The sequence below is a fragment of the Mauremys mutica genome, chromosome 4, assembly GCF_020497125.1.
Source record: "Mauremys mutica isolate MM-2020 ecotype Southern chromosome 4, ASM2049712v1, whole genome shotgun sequence".
NCBI lineage: Eukaryota > Metazoa > Chordata > Testudines > Geoemydidae > Mauremys > Mauremys mutica.
The window spans coordinates 43,866,471-43,880,232 of NC_059075.1; the positions used below are offsets into that span (position 1 = coordinate 43,866,471).

The window sequence follows — 13,762 nt, forward strand, 5'->3', positions numbered from 1 at the left end:
TGTGATGTATATAAAGAAACACTAAAAATTGTTTATATATGAATAAAATATGTTTTATGATAATATCACTGTTTAAATTCTAAAGTAGAAAGCTATTAAAAACTGGAATATACATTGGAGACCCTATCCTGCTCTCATTTAAGTCAATGGCAAAAATCCTATTGACATCAGTGAGAACAAATTCCAGCCCTAGATGTGCAGACCATTTTCAGTATTGGCACACACAAAACTTCCAGTGCCTTCAACAGGAGTTATACATGTGGAGCTGCTGATCCAAACACAACAAGTATTTTGATTGTTTGATTTCTAAATATTGCACATTTTCATTGACTTATTTTTCAGCTATTTTAGTCATGTCTTTTGACCGTAATATTAAAGACAAAAAAGCTAAGTTTAAACAATGTAAGCATGAAAGAATAGACATGTTGCCAAAAGCAGGAAAATTAAAGTCTAGGTGGCTGGCTTTCATTTCAATTTCCTTTTCAATAACTTTATAGATACTATACTCAATTTGAGTCCCAATCCCTCCCATAAGCTGCTCCACAGAAACAGACACCTGAGCCTGCATGGAGCCCTCTGAAGTCAATGGGGCTCCAAATGGGTACAAGGATCCATCTGCACAGAGCAACTTGCAGGATTGGGAACTCTGTGTGCAAATGTCAGCTTGCAAGGTGGATAGGCTCTCAATTTTGAAAGTGCAAAAATGTGTAAGTGCAAAATCCAAGGAGGCAGCTGAAAAATTGTCTCCAAGTGTAAGTGACAAGCAGGTTTCACAGTGGTAATCAGAGAGGTGGCTTTTCTACAAAGTATCCATCTTGTATCACTGCCATTTCTGATTCTGCAGCAAGCCTGGACAGCTATTTATGCAGACAATTCACCCAAATTATATAGGGCTTTTCTGTCCTATTCCTTAACTAGTTTCTGCCCTTAATTCACACCATAGCAGGAAAAATAAATACAGGGAAAATGAGCAGTATCTTTCACAAGAAGAACTTATAATGGAAAAAAATAACATTTTGCTAAACCAGAATGTGTTCTGTAAACATTTTTATATTCATTTTACATTTACAGAATATATCAGTTTAGAATTGTTTAAAAGTATTTCAGTATACAGAGAAGAATCATAAAAAAAATAAATTAGATGCTTCTTAACATAGACTATTTTGAGGAAACTCATGGAAAACTATAAGGTGTTAGCTCCAAGTTTCTAATGTACTGGTAACAAGAAGCATTTCTACTGAACTTTGTCCTTTTGCATATTTCCACAACACAATCCCACAGGAGGGTTTTCCAGTAATATTTTTCCTTTATTGAAAATATATAGGGGTATCTTTCATAAGCCTAACGCTGTGACAACAGTACATTAAAGCATTTACACTTCCCAAATTTTCTTTCACATTTTTATTGTGGGCTTCTACATTGTGATTTTAAATGACTGCATATGGATTTACCAGACTAATTAAAAACAAAAAAAGGTTAACTTACTTTCACATTCCTGATCGGCACACTTTTTCCACTCTGACAGTAGCTTTGTACTCTGCAGACTTGTTAAAAATGAAATTACTAACAGCAAAATTCTGTGGTCCAAAAACTTCGCCATACTAGAAAAGCAAAACGTAAATCTAGAATTTGGCAAAACTGCGCAAGTAGGATTGGTATTCAGTCAGCAGAAATCTCCAATATTATTGTACTTAACCTAACCAAATGTTGAAAATAAGATCCCATTTTCCTTCCGGCTGAAGAACTGCTTAAGCAGAAGAGCATTAGATTTCCACAATTTGCAGAGTCAGGTATCCTGATTAAACACATAGGCTTAATAATTAACTAAGTTTTGATAGTTGGACTAGTATTTTGAATACTAAGCAATGAACTCTATCCAGGCTGAAGATTTTAGACCTCCTAGAAGCTAATAAGCAAGTGGGTTATACTGTACTATATGTGGCTTATGGGAAATTGTGGGGCAAAAATTCAACATTTGTAGAAAGCTTTAGTGAAAATTATGGTTTACTTTCCTGATTGTTGAAGGAATATTTTTAAAATACATCTCTTCAACACATTGTGAGCTCAGTCTCTCATGTATTGGCTCAATTTCTTGTGTAAATTGATTTGCGCAATTGCCTTTATAGCTGCCAACTTGTTTTTTTTGTTTTTTTTTTCAGAAAAAAATCCTCAAAGGTTGAGAGGCTTATTGTCCCCAGCCACCAGAATGTTCTGCGTGTTCTGGTGTACGTTAGGTTATTTTTACATTAATATATCAATGATCAGGGCCTCAAAGTGAATGCATTTTTTTCAGTGTGCTCTTCTCAAGTGCTGCACCTGATCCTGCAAGGTGCTGAGTGCCTCCCAAGGGAGGCTAAGCCTCTCAACTTCCATTGACTTTAATGGGAGTGGTGGTGCTCAACACCTCACAGGATCAAGGCCTCAAGGATATGTTTACACTGCTGTCACCACAGGATCGGTGCTATACCTCCAGCTTTGGAACAGTCTCTAGGAGGAACCCTTTCAGAGTGCCTGACCTCCTAGGGATCTCACTCTGCCTTCACGGTAAGCCATGTGGCTTCACCACCTCCTTGGACTGGATCTCTGGGCCTTTAGGACTTTTCCTTCACATCTCAGCTGAGCCCAAGATAAGCTTTTGGCAGAAACTTGTACAGTCTTCAGGGATTAATGCACCTCGGCCAGCATTTGCAGTGACACTCAAACCACATTGTCAAAACAGTAGGGTTTATTAGTCAACTGGGACACAGCATAGGAAGTCCTTAGGTTATCAGGGAGAAATGAAGGTTAAAGAATACATCATTCTGATAAGCCCAGAGGCCAGTCAAGCTGCAGTGAACCCCATTGTTCAAGTTCTGTCTCTCAATCTGACCTCCAGTCCTTGGTCAGACTCCAGTTGAGAGCCCGGACTCCTTTCCCCAACCAACTCTTATCCCAGACCTCACACCACTCCAGTCCTTTGTTCTTGGGCTGGGGATTGTTGCTCCACTTCCCAGGACCTTGAGGAGAAGCAGGGAAATCCATATCCTTCTGGGTCGTTGGTTACTAGGTGTCAATGTCTTGGTGATTGTATTTGCCATTGTCTTCTCAGCTACTCTGCTGATATGTGAAACTAAGGCTGAGACACTAGGTAACAATGCAGCATGTAGGGGAAACTGAGACACTCATAGGCTTCATACAAATATTACAGAAAATTCCCACATTGTCACAAATGCACACTAAGCCGACGCTCTGACTCAGGTTTGAGTCCAAGCCTGCCCTCCATCCACACACAAATCAGTCTGACTCAGGTCAGCAAGCACTCAGGACCCAGGTCCTAGCCTGAATCCCACTGAGATTCAGGTTCAAGCCCTGCCATTTTGCAGTGTGGATGCAGCTCAAGACATAGACCTGAGTCAGAGGATCTGTGTTGTCAGTATAGAAGTTTAGCATGTCCGCAAGACCCAGGTCCAGCAATTGTGAGCCCAAGTTTACAATGCAATTTGGATGCTCAAATGCAGTCTTAGAAACACTAATTCCAAATGTCTAAGTCCCACAGAGCTGGGTTTACAATATAGTGTAGACATATCCTGAGAGGGTAAAACATAAACCCACATGACTAAAAACCTACATTCTCTGGCTCACATGTTACATACTGAAATATCAATATATCAAAGTGACCTTCTGTCCTGTGTTTTAAGGGGGATCCCTTGGTTGGTGCCTAACAACCCAAATCCAGCAAGCCAGAACATGATTTCAAGAAATAATGGTACAAAGGTTCAAACTCTGGGTTACAAACTATGTCTCACATTTTTTATATAGCTCTCCTGTATTTCCTTGGCCATTGGTACATATTCCATCACAATGACACCACATGGGAAAAGTATCTAACAGTATGCAAAACACAATCATCAACACTGGAAAAACAGACATAAAACCAGTGACAGGAAAACTCCAAGGATTCAGGACAGGTTCTGATAAGCCTTCTATGGATGCCACTCAGCAACTATTGAGGCCCCCAACAGGTTTCAGACCCTTCCTCATGCATCCCCTAAACAAATCCTCTATCCCCACAATCTGTTTGTTATCTTTTTAGGATGCTGCTATCCCAGTGTGTTGTGGGTCTGGGAGCCAGGGCAGTTAGCAGGTGTGCTTCCCCTCTACTGTGTCCTGGAGCATCTTTGTAAGGCCTCTCTTCTAACATTTTTCAACCTCCCTGATGTCAAGGTCTGCCCCAGTCTCCCTTCTGTGGTGTCATCCTTCCTTTCCACCTGCACCTCGTTTGGTAACCCCAGTCTCCCTCCCCTCTCCATACTGTTCCCAGCCCATAGTGTTCCTCTCTAGCCTGACAGTGTCCACATGCTGGTTGTGTTTGCCGTTTAGAAGGAGGGGCTGTGGTTTTGGGGTGGATGTGCAGCACACCCCTCCCCTCCCAGTGTGGCTATTCTCCGGGATGATCCCTTTTAGCCAAGCGCAAACAGCCCAGCATGCCTGAGGTCTAATGTGTCAGGGATCACCAAACAGAGGGGATTACTGTTCCCTTACAAAACTTCCCCTATTTCAACCAGGTCACCATGAATGATATCACTCTTCTGAGGCTGACCCAGAAAGATAAAGACCGAATGTTGCATGAATGCTACCAAAACCCAGGACCATTCGCTGCCATGGTTTGTGCTGCAATGATTCCAGACCACTTGCTACTGGCTTGGTGTGGTAAAGTGTCCTACCGTGGAGGACAAAATAAGGTAGCCCTCCCCAGAAACCTTCTGCAAAGGCTTTCTGAGTACCTCCAGGAGAGCTTCATGGAGATGTCCCTGGAGGATTCCCGCTCCATCCCTAGATACGTTAACAGACTTTTCCATTAGCGGTACTGGACGCGAATGCATCCCAAGTCTTCAGGACAAATCAAACATTAAACACAATTGCTTTTAACCCCTATAGTATCGTTACAAATGTGCACTCACCAGAGGTGCCTTCTCCGCCTTCAGGGTCCGGGAACAATAGGTCCTGGGAGGGTATTGGCTCCAGGGTAAGGAAAAGGTCCTGGCTGCCGGGGAGAATGGATTCTCTGCTTGACTGCTGCGCATCCTCCTCCTCCTCTTCCTTATCCACAAAATCCTCATCCGTGTTGCGTGAGGCTGCCACCTTGCAGGTGTCCACGGAAAGTGTTGGGGTATTGGTAGGGTTCCCCCCTAGAATGCCATGCAGCTGATCATAGAAGCGGCATGTCTGGGGCTCTGACCCGGAGTGACTATTTGCCTCCTTTGTCTTTTGGTAGGTTTGCCTGAGCGCCTTGACTTTCAGGCAGCACTGCTGTGCATCCCTGGTGTAGCCTCTCTCCACCATGCCCTGTGCGATTTTGGCATATATATCAGCATTTCTTCTGCTGGATCGGAGTTCTGCCTGCACAGATTCTTCTCCCCATACAGCAATCAGATCCAGTGTCTCCCATTCACTCCATGCTGGAGCTCATTTGCGATTCTGGGACAGCATGGTCACCTGTTCTGATGAGCTCGCCATGCTGACCAAACAGGAAATGACATTCAAAAGTTCCCAGTGCTTTTCTTGTGTAGCTGGCTAGTGCATCGGAGTTGAAAGTGCTGTTCGGAGCGGTCACATTGGAGCACTCTGGGATAGCTCCCAGAGGCTAATACCATCAAATTGCACAGTGCTGTATCTATACTACCCCAAATTCAACCCAGGAAGGTCAATTTTAGCGCTACTCCCCTCATCGGGGAGGAATACAGCAGTCGATTTTAAGAGCTCTTTAGGTCGGCAGAACGGGTTGATTGTGTAGACGCATTCATTATAAAATTGACCTAACGCAGCTAAATTCAACCTAACCTCGTAGTGTAGACCAGGCCTAGATCTACGACAGGCAGATGAAGACTCTAGTGACAGGAGGAGAAAACTGCAGCGTTTTTGTTCTCACTCCCCAAAGGCAACACAACAGGTCAAAGGAAGAGACCTCAGAACATATCAGTTTACAACAGGAAACTCAAAATTTGAGGCTTTATTCTCAGCTGATCCCCTCCCCTTCACTAAACTCTCTTGGCTCCCTACTGTAACAGTTTCTCTTTGCCATTTAGGAGATGGGGAATGGCATATAAAGCATTTCAATTTAAAAAAAATCAGGAAGATAATATTCCTGACTTTAATTATTATTATTTGTCTTGTGGATCAAAATGCCTAGGTCCAAGTGCAAGAGAAGACAGAATATCTGTCTCAAAGAGCTCTAAATCTGGATAACTGTGAGACTCTTGAACTATCCACTTTTCCTTCCTCTATTCTGTGGTATGCCTAAGTCCTAGCATGGACCAGAGGGTAGAAACTAATGACTGGCCTGGGAAAATTGGAGTTTTATTCCCAAGTACAACATGCAATGCTTAAAAATGGTAAAATCAAGCACCTTAGCCTAAAGTTAGCTCAAGAAGCCAAATAGTGAGATCCAAGCTAAGATCTCTAGACCATGTTACTTTAAAAATTTGTTAAACTTTATCTGAAAATGGTTGATTTATGCTTCATACCAATAGGGAGCTATTGTGTCCAAAGCATGTCTAAACCAGTTCCAGAGTCAGCATGTGACTCTTCTAATGGATGGGTTAAAAGGGTTTAACTAAACACGGCTATTCAAATTATGCTGTCTACAGTTTTCCAAAGTTTTCTGTTTGGTGTTTACTGTGGACTTTGATAGACTGCAAAAATATCTAGTGAGTCTCCAGAGATAAGACATGGGCTTTTTTTGTGAGTCTAGGTGATATATATGGGCTCTTACAGTAACTATTGTTTAAAAAAAAGACCAGGTGCATAATTTTCAAGCCTTCTGTGTGGAACAAGAATGTCCCGACCACAGACATCCATGGCAAGACTATTCTTCTTGTACAGTTTATGATCCTATTATCCACTTTTTAGATTTGAAGCTGTTAAAGGCTGTTTGGAAGCACCCTGATACCCCTTCTGTATGGATTATTTTTTGCTGTGTGATTTCAATAATGAATCAAATGTAGATTAATTATTCTCTTTTCCTGTTTATAACTTTAAGTCCCAGACCTGTAGTCTTTATTAAGACATAATTCTCAGTTATCTTTGAACTGAGCTCAAAGGTAATAGTTAATGGAGTTTATCATAACAGGCTTCCAAAGGACAAAGTTGAAAACTTTTAGCAGATATAAAATGTGCTATATATTTTACTTCCACTTTGCAAGTTAAAGACCAGACACATTCTTGCAGTAATTAAGCATGGACTGTGTTCGTGTACATGCAAAGATACAGGAATATTAATGAAAACATAGACAATGTAGATTGATTGACCTATTTATAAGAATGCTCAATATGCAAACCTGAGACGCATGCTCACAAATCTCAAGATTTATTCATAAGATTTGTGCATCTTTCTTACATATGACATACAGAAATATATATACTTAGGGCTTATTTTTAACAAGATGCTAGACAATAAAGATTTCTTGTACATAGGTTGACATTTTGAGTGCTATTAGCTGCACATAATATTAAATACATTATATAGAAAACAAAAAAGTTACTGAATTTTGTTATTTTTTGTAACTGCCCATTATGTGGTGGACAATGTTGCTGTATCTGTATCAGTCCCAGAATATTAGCAAGACAGGGTGGGTGAGGTAATATCTCTTAGGGTACGTCCATACTACCCGCCCGGGTCGGCGGGTAGCGATCGACTTCTCGGAGTTCGATATATCGCGTCTCATCTAGATGCGATATATCGAACTCCGAACGTGCTCCCGTCGACTCCGGAACTCCACCACCGCAAACAGCGGTGGCAGAGTCGACGGGGGAGCCACGGACTTCGATCCCACGCCGTGAGGACGGGTAAGTACTTCGAACTTGCGTACCTTAGTTCGAAACCCCCCCCCCCCCCAGTGTAGACCAGGCCTTATTGGAACAATTTCTGTTGGTGAGAGAGACAAGCTTTCAAGCCACACAGAGCTCCCTTCTTCCTCAAACCCCTGGGTTATGCTAGTGGCATTAAGCATTTATGTTGAAGGATTTAAAGATTATCAGATATAAAACAACTAATATTTAAATATAAGATCAGAAATAAAATTAGAGAAAAAGAATTTTAATTAAGCATAATTATTTGCCAAACTACCAATACAACCTGACAATGGACAAGAAATTGCTGGTTATTAACTTTCACTCATTTTACTTCAATTATTTTTGCTTTACATAGTACACGGAGTCATCAATCACAGTTATAGAAGGTGATAATCCCAGTAAAATGCATAAAGCAAACAGATAGTACAATGATTCATCATTCAGTTTAAAGTGCACCTTCTCAGGCAGGGTGCCAACTGTAGACTACTGATTCCCCATTAATAGCCATAATGGAAATAAGATAGTCAACAGCATGTTTCCTGAAATTCTGGAATTAGCTATAGTAAATTCTAGGATTTCTGAATTAAAAATTATCTTGAAATCCTGAGATTACATGATTTAGCTGCAAATGCATATCACAAGCCTCTGAAGCCTGACATAAAATTGTGACATTGCTTGAAGAAAGCCTATGGGAAAATAAGGTTTTAATGTAAAATTAGGGGGAAAAAACCTCTCCAGTCTCTGTAAATTATGAGCAAAATTGTGCTTTCAGATTCACACAGTAGACCTGTGGTCCAGTATTGTATTTAGGTAGTTATACAGCTTATTACTATAATCTTTGAACACCTCATAACACTAATTAATTTATCCTTAAAACAATTCTGTGAGGTAGAGAAGTTTTATCCTAATTTTATAGATGGGGAATAGAAATTAATGGTACGTCTACACTGCAGTGTAAGCCCAGGGTTAGTGACACTTGAGTCAGCTGCCTCTGGGTTAGAGAACCCAGGGCTTGAGCATCTACATTGATTGTTAACCCTAGGTTAAGGCTTTTCTTACCCAGGCTTGACCCTAGGGCTCTGGTAACCATACTGCAGACCCAAGTCAAAAGAACCATATCCCAGACTCCCAAGCAACCTCCCAAAATATGTCCATTCTAACCCTTTGACTGTAGTGCCCTGTGGGGAAAACCGGACTGTCCACCCCACATGTCACAGAAAGTTTGAACAGCCCACCAACACATCCTGACGAGCAGTCATTTTGGTCTATGCACCCCCAGCTACCAGAGCCAGCAATATGGAAGAGGCACCTTTTGAAGAACTTCTCTTGCTTGTGTTTTCACTCCTGTGTTGAGAGAGGCAGAGCTTCTGTGAGATGCTGGTGGATATTTCGGCAGCATTTTCTCACCCACCAAAGGCACCTGACAGAGCTTATGATGGAGCAGGAGGACAAGGACACAGACAGAGCAGCCTCGAACTGGCTGATGCTCCTCATGACACTTGGTATACCCTCTGATGCTCTCTTGTGGACTAGTGCTTTTGGAGCAGGGCCCAAGCACAGACGGGTGGGACCACATCATCATGCAGACCTGAGATGACCAGCAGTGGGTTCAGAACTTTTGCACGAGGAAAGCTGCATTGCAGGAGCTTTGTGAGCACTTGCCCCAACCCTCCATCATAAAGACATTTGCATGAGGACAGCCTCACCAGTACAGAAGTGGGTTGCTATACCCCAGACTGCTACAGATCCGTTGCCAACCAGTCTGGTGTTATAAAGTTGACTATGGATAAAGTGGTGGTGAAGTTTCTGAGCCAATCAGGCATGTGGTTTATCCCAAGGTGGTGAGCATAATCAATATTGCTGAAGTAATTGCTGGCTTTGAGAGAATGGGGTTTCCAAACTGCACCACGGACATTGATCGGACCCATGGCCCCTGTGGTTTGCCCTCCTCAAGGAGCATGAGTTCACAAACCACAAAGGCTACTACTCCATTGTTATGCAGGCTCGCAGACATAGAGGTCGATTTATGAATGTCAGTGTGGGAAAAGTTGCACAGGAAAAGTTCATGATGTCTGGATTTTTTTGCCAATTGGAAATCTACATTCATGGACAGGCTGGGTCACTGTTCCCACCAAATGACATTGTCATACATGGAATTTCTGTCCCCACCATTATTCTGGGAAACACCATGTACCCTCTTTGTCTTGCCTTATGAATCCATACCCTCATTTTAGAGTCTCTGGCAAAAGATGGTTTAATTACACTCTCAGCAGGTGCAGAATGGTTGTTGAATGTCAGTGGCCATGCTACAAAAAGCTTTTTCTATCATTGCAGGCCTTCCATATTTTGGAGGACATAACACTTCTTTTGGTCCCTGATTGGGAAAGGGAGGTGTTATTCCAAGCTGCCGGTGGGTAACCTGCGGTTTATGCAACCAAAGTATTCTAATGTACAGTGACTGACAAACACATCTAGGAGTGCAGTGGACTGGTCAGCTACCCAGGTAGCCCTGGAAATAATGACCTTCCCCAACATGTGACTACCTCTCTGGAGTTCCTGCTTCAGGAAAAGTTTGCAGCTAGCAGCACATGGGATTGGATCAAAATTCATGAGGGAATTAACAAGATGCTGCATGAGCTTCCACATGGATTAGACTATTATGACTGCATGCAAACACATCACAGCCATTCTCCTAACCTCCCCCACCCCATAGCACTCATTTGGACAAAATTTCAAACCCTAGTCAAATTTGGGACAAATTATTTTGTCACATATGGACATTTAACTGAAATGTACTAGATTTGTAAATGGAACACATTTTCCCCTCCCCGCCACAGTTCACTGTTTCCAGGAGGTTCATTACACTATTGAGCGGTTACATAGCAGTGTACTTACAGGCATGGTGATGCAAAGTTATTATTTGTAAGAAACAGGAATGCACGAGCAAAAATCTGCGCCTTTCTAGTAAAAATTCACTTTCTAAGAGTTTTTACTGTTTGCATTTCTAGGTTGCCATTTTGAACTCCATGTATTCAGGGCCGGCTCCAGACCCCAGCGCACCAAGCGCGTGCTTGGGGCGCTCTGCCTGTCGCCGGGAGGGCGGCAGGCGGCTACGGTGGACCTCCCACAGGCGTGCCTGCAGATGCGCCACCGAAGCCACGGGACCAGCGGACCCTCCGCAGGTACGTCTGCAGGAGGTCCACCGGAGCCGCGGGACCGGCGACCGCCAGAGCGCCCCCCGTGGCATGCCGCCCTGCTTGGGGCGGTGAAATTGCTAGAGCCACCCCTGCATGTATTGGGGAGGAAAGAGGGAGGGAGCTAAGCTGCTGGCATACAACTCACCATTAGTGGCTACACACAACTAGATGGGGGCTTTTAATAACTTTTGCATTGGTTCATAGAATGGAAATCTCTTCCATGCCTATGTTAATAAACATTAAAATGGAGCCAGAAACTTACCAGGCTCTGGGGCAGTTTCTGTCCTTTCTGGGTCTCTTGCAGGCTCTGTAGTGGGCTGTTCCTCAAGGGGGGCGGCATCAAAAGGCTCCTCCAAGAAAGGCCCCAGACTGTGCTGCTGCAGCTCCTACAGTGAAGCCTCCTCTAGGACCGGTTTCAGAAATAGAGCCCCTGCACTGTCTTCACTTGGCACCTTCTGCTGGCTCCAATCAGTTCTCATACCAGACTCTGGGGACAGCTGGTCACCATCCTGATTGACCAGGGATCATCATGCACCACAGCTAGCTCTGTGTTTGGCGCAGTATTCAGCACCCAGTCAAACTCTTCATAAAACAGGCATGATGTCAACAAGTTGCCCAAAATGTGGTTCTGGTTCCTGGTTTTCTGGTACTCATTCTTGAGAAATGTAATCTGGTCCCTGCACTGGTCACTAGTCCGGTAAATTTGCAACACTGCCAGTTTCTTCATTATTTGTTGGCATGCATGATCATTCCTGGTACTCTTACTAAAGCCCACTGTTTTGCTGGCTTGCACCAGAGAGTTTACCAAAATCTGGCTGTGCTCCCATGACCATGAAGCAGCATGCTCTGCGAAGGACTTCTTCTGCTCAGTCTCCATTGGAAACACAGAAAGCTTTGTGATTGCGTGCTTGCAGCTTGGTGGTCAGAAGACAATGGAAAGGTTAAACACTGACTCACCAAACTGCTGCACTACACCAAGATTGGTTCTGTGTCCCTTGAGTCAACTGGTGATTCTTGGGATAGAGAGGACAAACGAAGTTGGCCCATGGGATTGTGGAATACTTTCGGTGGACTCCCAGGATCCAAGTCTGGGGGACTGCGTCTACACTGCAAAACAATAGGGCTCTAACCCTGGGTCCTGGCTAGATGGCTAGATTCAAGTTTGAACCCTCCACCCCTGCAGGGTACTAGGAGCCTCGGTCTGAGCCTGAGAAATATGTGTGTAGACAGAAGGGAGGTTTGGACTCAAGCCTGAGTATGAGCCCAGGCTTACGCTGCAGTATAAACATGCCCTAAGTAATTTGCCCACAGTCACATATGACAGTTGTGGTAGAACCAAGCATTGAGTCCAGATCCCTGAATTCTAACCCAATGCCTTAACCCCAACACCATCCTTTTTCCTCTTGTACATGTGTAGAAATCACTTGATGGCCAGTTGAAAATCTGTTAGTCTGAGAATGGAATTTTGCTCTGCATGGTTTTCTACAGTTCAATGGTTTTTATTTTGTAAACATTTACTTCCAATCTCCTTTAAAGATAATCAGTTTTAAGAGTTAATGGCAAGGATGAACCTATGTACATAACAGGGATTTTTCTGAGTGATGTGGCATTAGTGCACATTTGCTACATTTCATCTATGCAGCTCTATACATCATTCATGAACAATCTTCCTGCAGACTTTTGGTTTTAGCACCAGGACTCAGCTACTGGGAACATCAGATTAGAAGACAAAGGGCGTTAGACCCCACATTTAAAAAAAGTTTACTTAATCAAATAACAACAGGAAATATAAACTTAACGGGTGCTCATCAATATGAAGGGCCAGTGGAAAATTGTATATTGAGGTGGTTGTGGGGCTTCACTTTATGTTAAAATACAGAAAAAACAACCTTTCTTGTCACCTAGTCTATTAATCTTAGGCCATGTCTACACTAGCAATTATGTCAGCAAAACTGTTATTGCTCAGGGATGTGAAAAAAACACCCCTCTGGGTGATGTAAGTTTTGCCAGCATAAGTGGTAGTCTGCACAGCACTATGGCCAGTAGCTCTCCTACCAACATAGCTACCACGGGTCATTGGAAGTAGTTCAATTATGTTGACAGGAGAGCTTTCTCCTGTTGGCATAGAGCGGCTACATGAGAGATCTTACAGTGGCAGAGCTGCATTGGCACAGATGTGCTGTGGTAAGCTCCCTAGTGTAGACATAGCCTTAGTCACAGCATTATTGCCCTGGTGAAATATCCAACACGATGACACTATGTATGGAGTAAATTGCATGGCAAGCATTGTTTACTTTTAGAGAACAGGAATGTAAGCAAATAGCAGCTAGATCTACTTTGATGGAAATAGAAAATGTACCGGTATGTACATTCTCTAGGTAATAAATGACATCCTGAGCCTATACATCTGACATGGCAATGAAGAAAGACTCAACTTCATTCCTCTAATTGCTGAATTAAAACTTGGCAAAGTTTAGAGAGGTCAGGTCCAAGAGACTTGTTTTCAACTTTCCTGCCTGCCAAGCCTTGCTTTGATTTACCAGACCCAATAAGGCACAACTTTTGAACAGAGTAATTCTCTATTGGTACAGTTTACACAGGGTCATGGTAGATTCTTCACATAAAATTTTTAAATCAAAATTGGATTTTTTTCCCCTTAGAAGATATGCTCTCTTTCAAACAGGAATTACTTCAGGGAAGTCTTATGGCCTATGTTATGCAAATCAGACTAGCTG

The 13,762-nt window shown here is 42.8% G+C and overlaps 1 protein-coding gene across 1 annotated transcript in view; it reads right to left on the reverse strand.

Annotated features, from left to right (window-relative positions):
- Positions 1-1,751, reverse strand: part of MIA2 (MIA SH3 domain ER export factor 2) — a 58,781-nt gene extending 57,030 nt beyond the window's left edge. The window contains exon 1 of the mRNA XM_045014251.1: positions 1,486-1,751. Within this exon, the coding sequence (XP_044870186.1) occupies positions 1,486-1,600 (115 nt within the window). The 5' untranslated portion in view covers positions 1,601-1,751. The remainder of the gene's footprint in view (positions 1-1,485) is intronic.
- Positions 1,752-13,762: the final 12,011 nt, after the last annotated feature.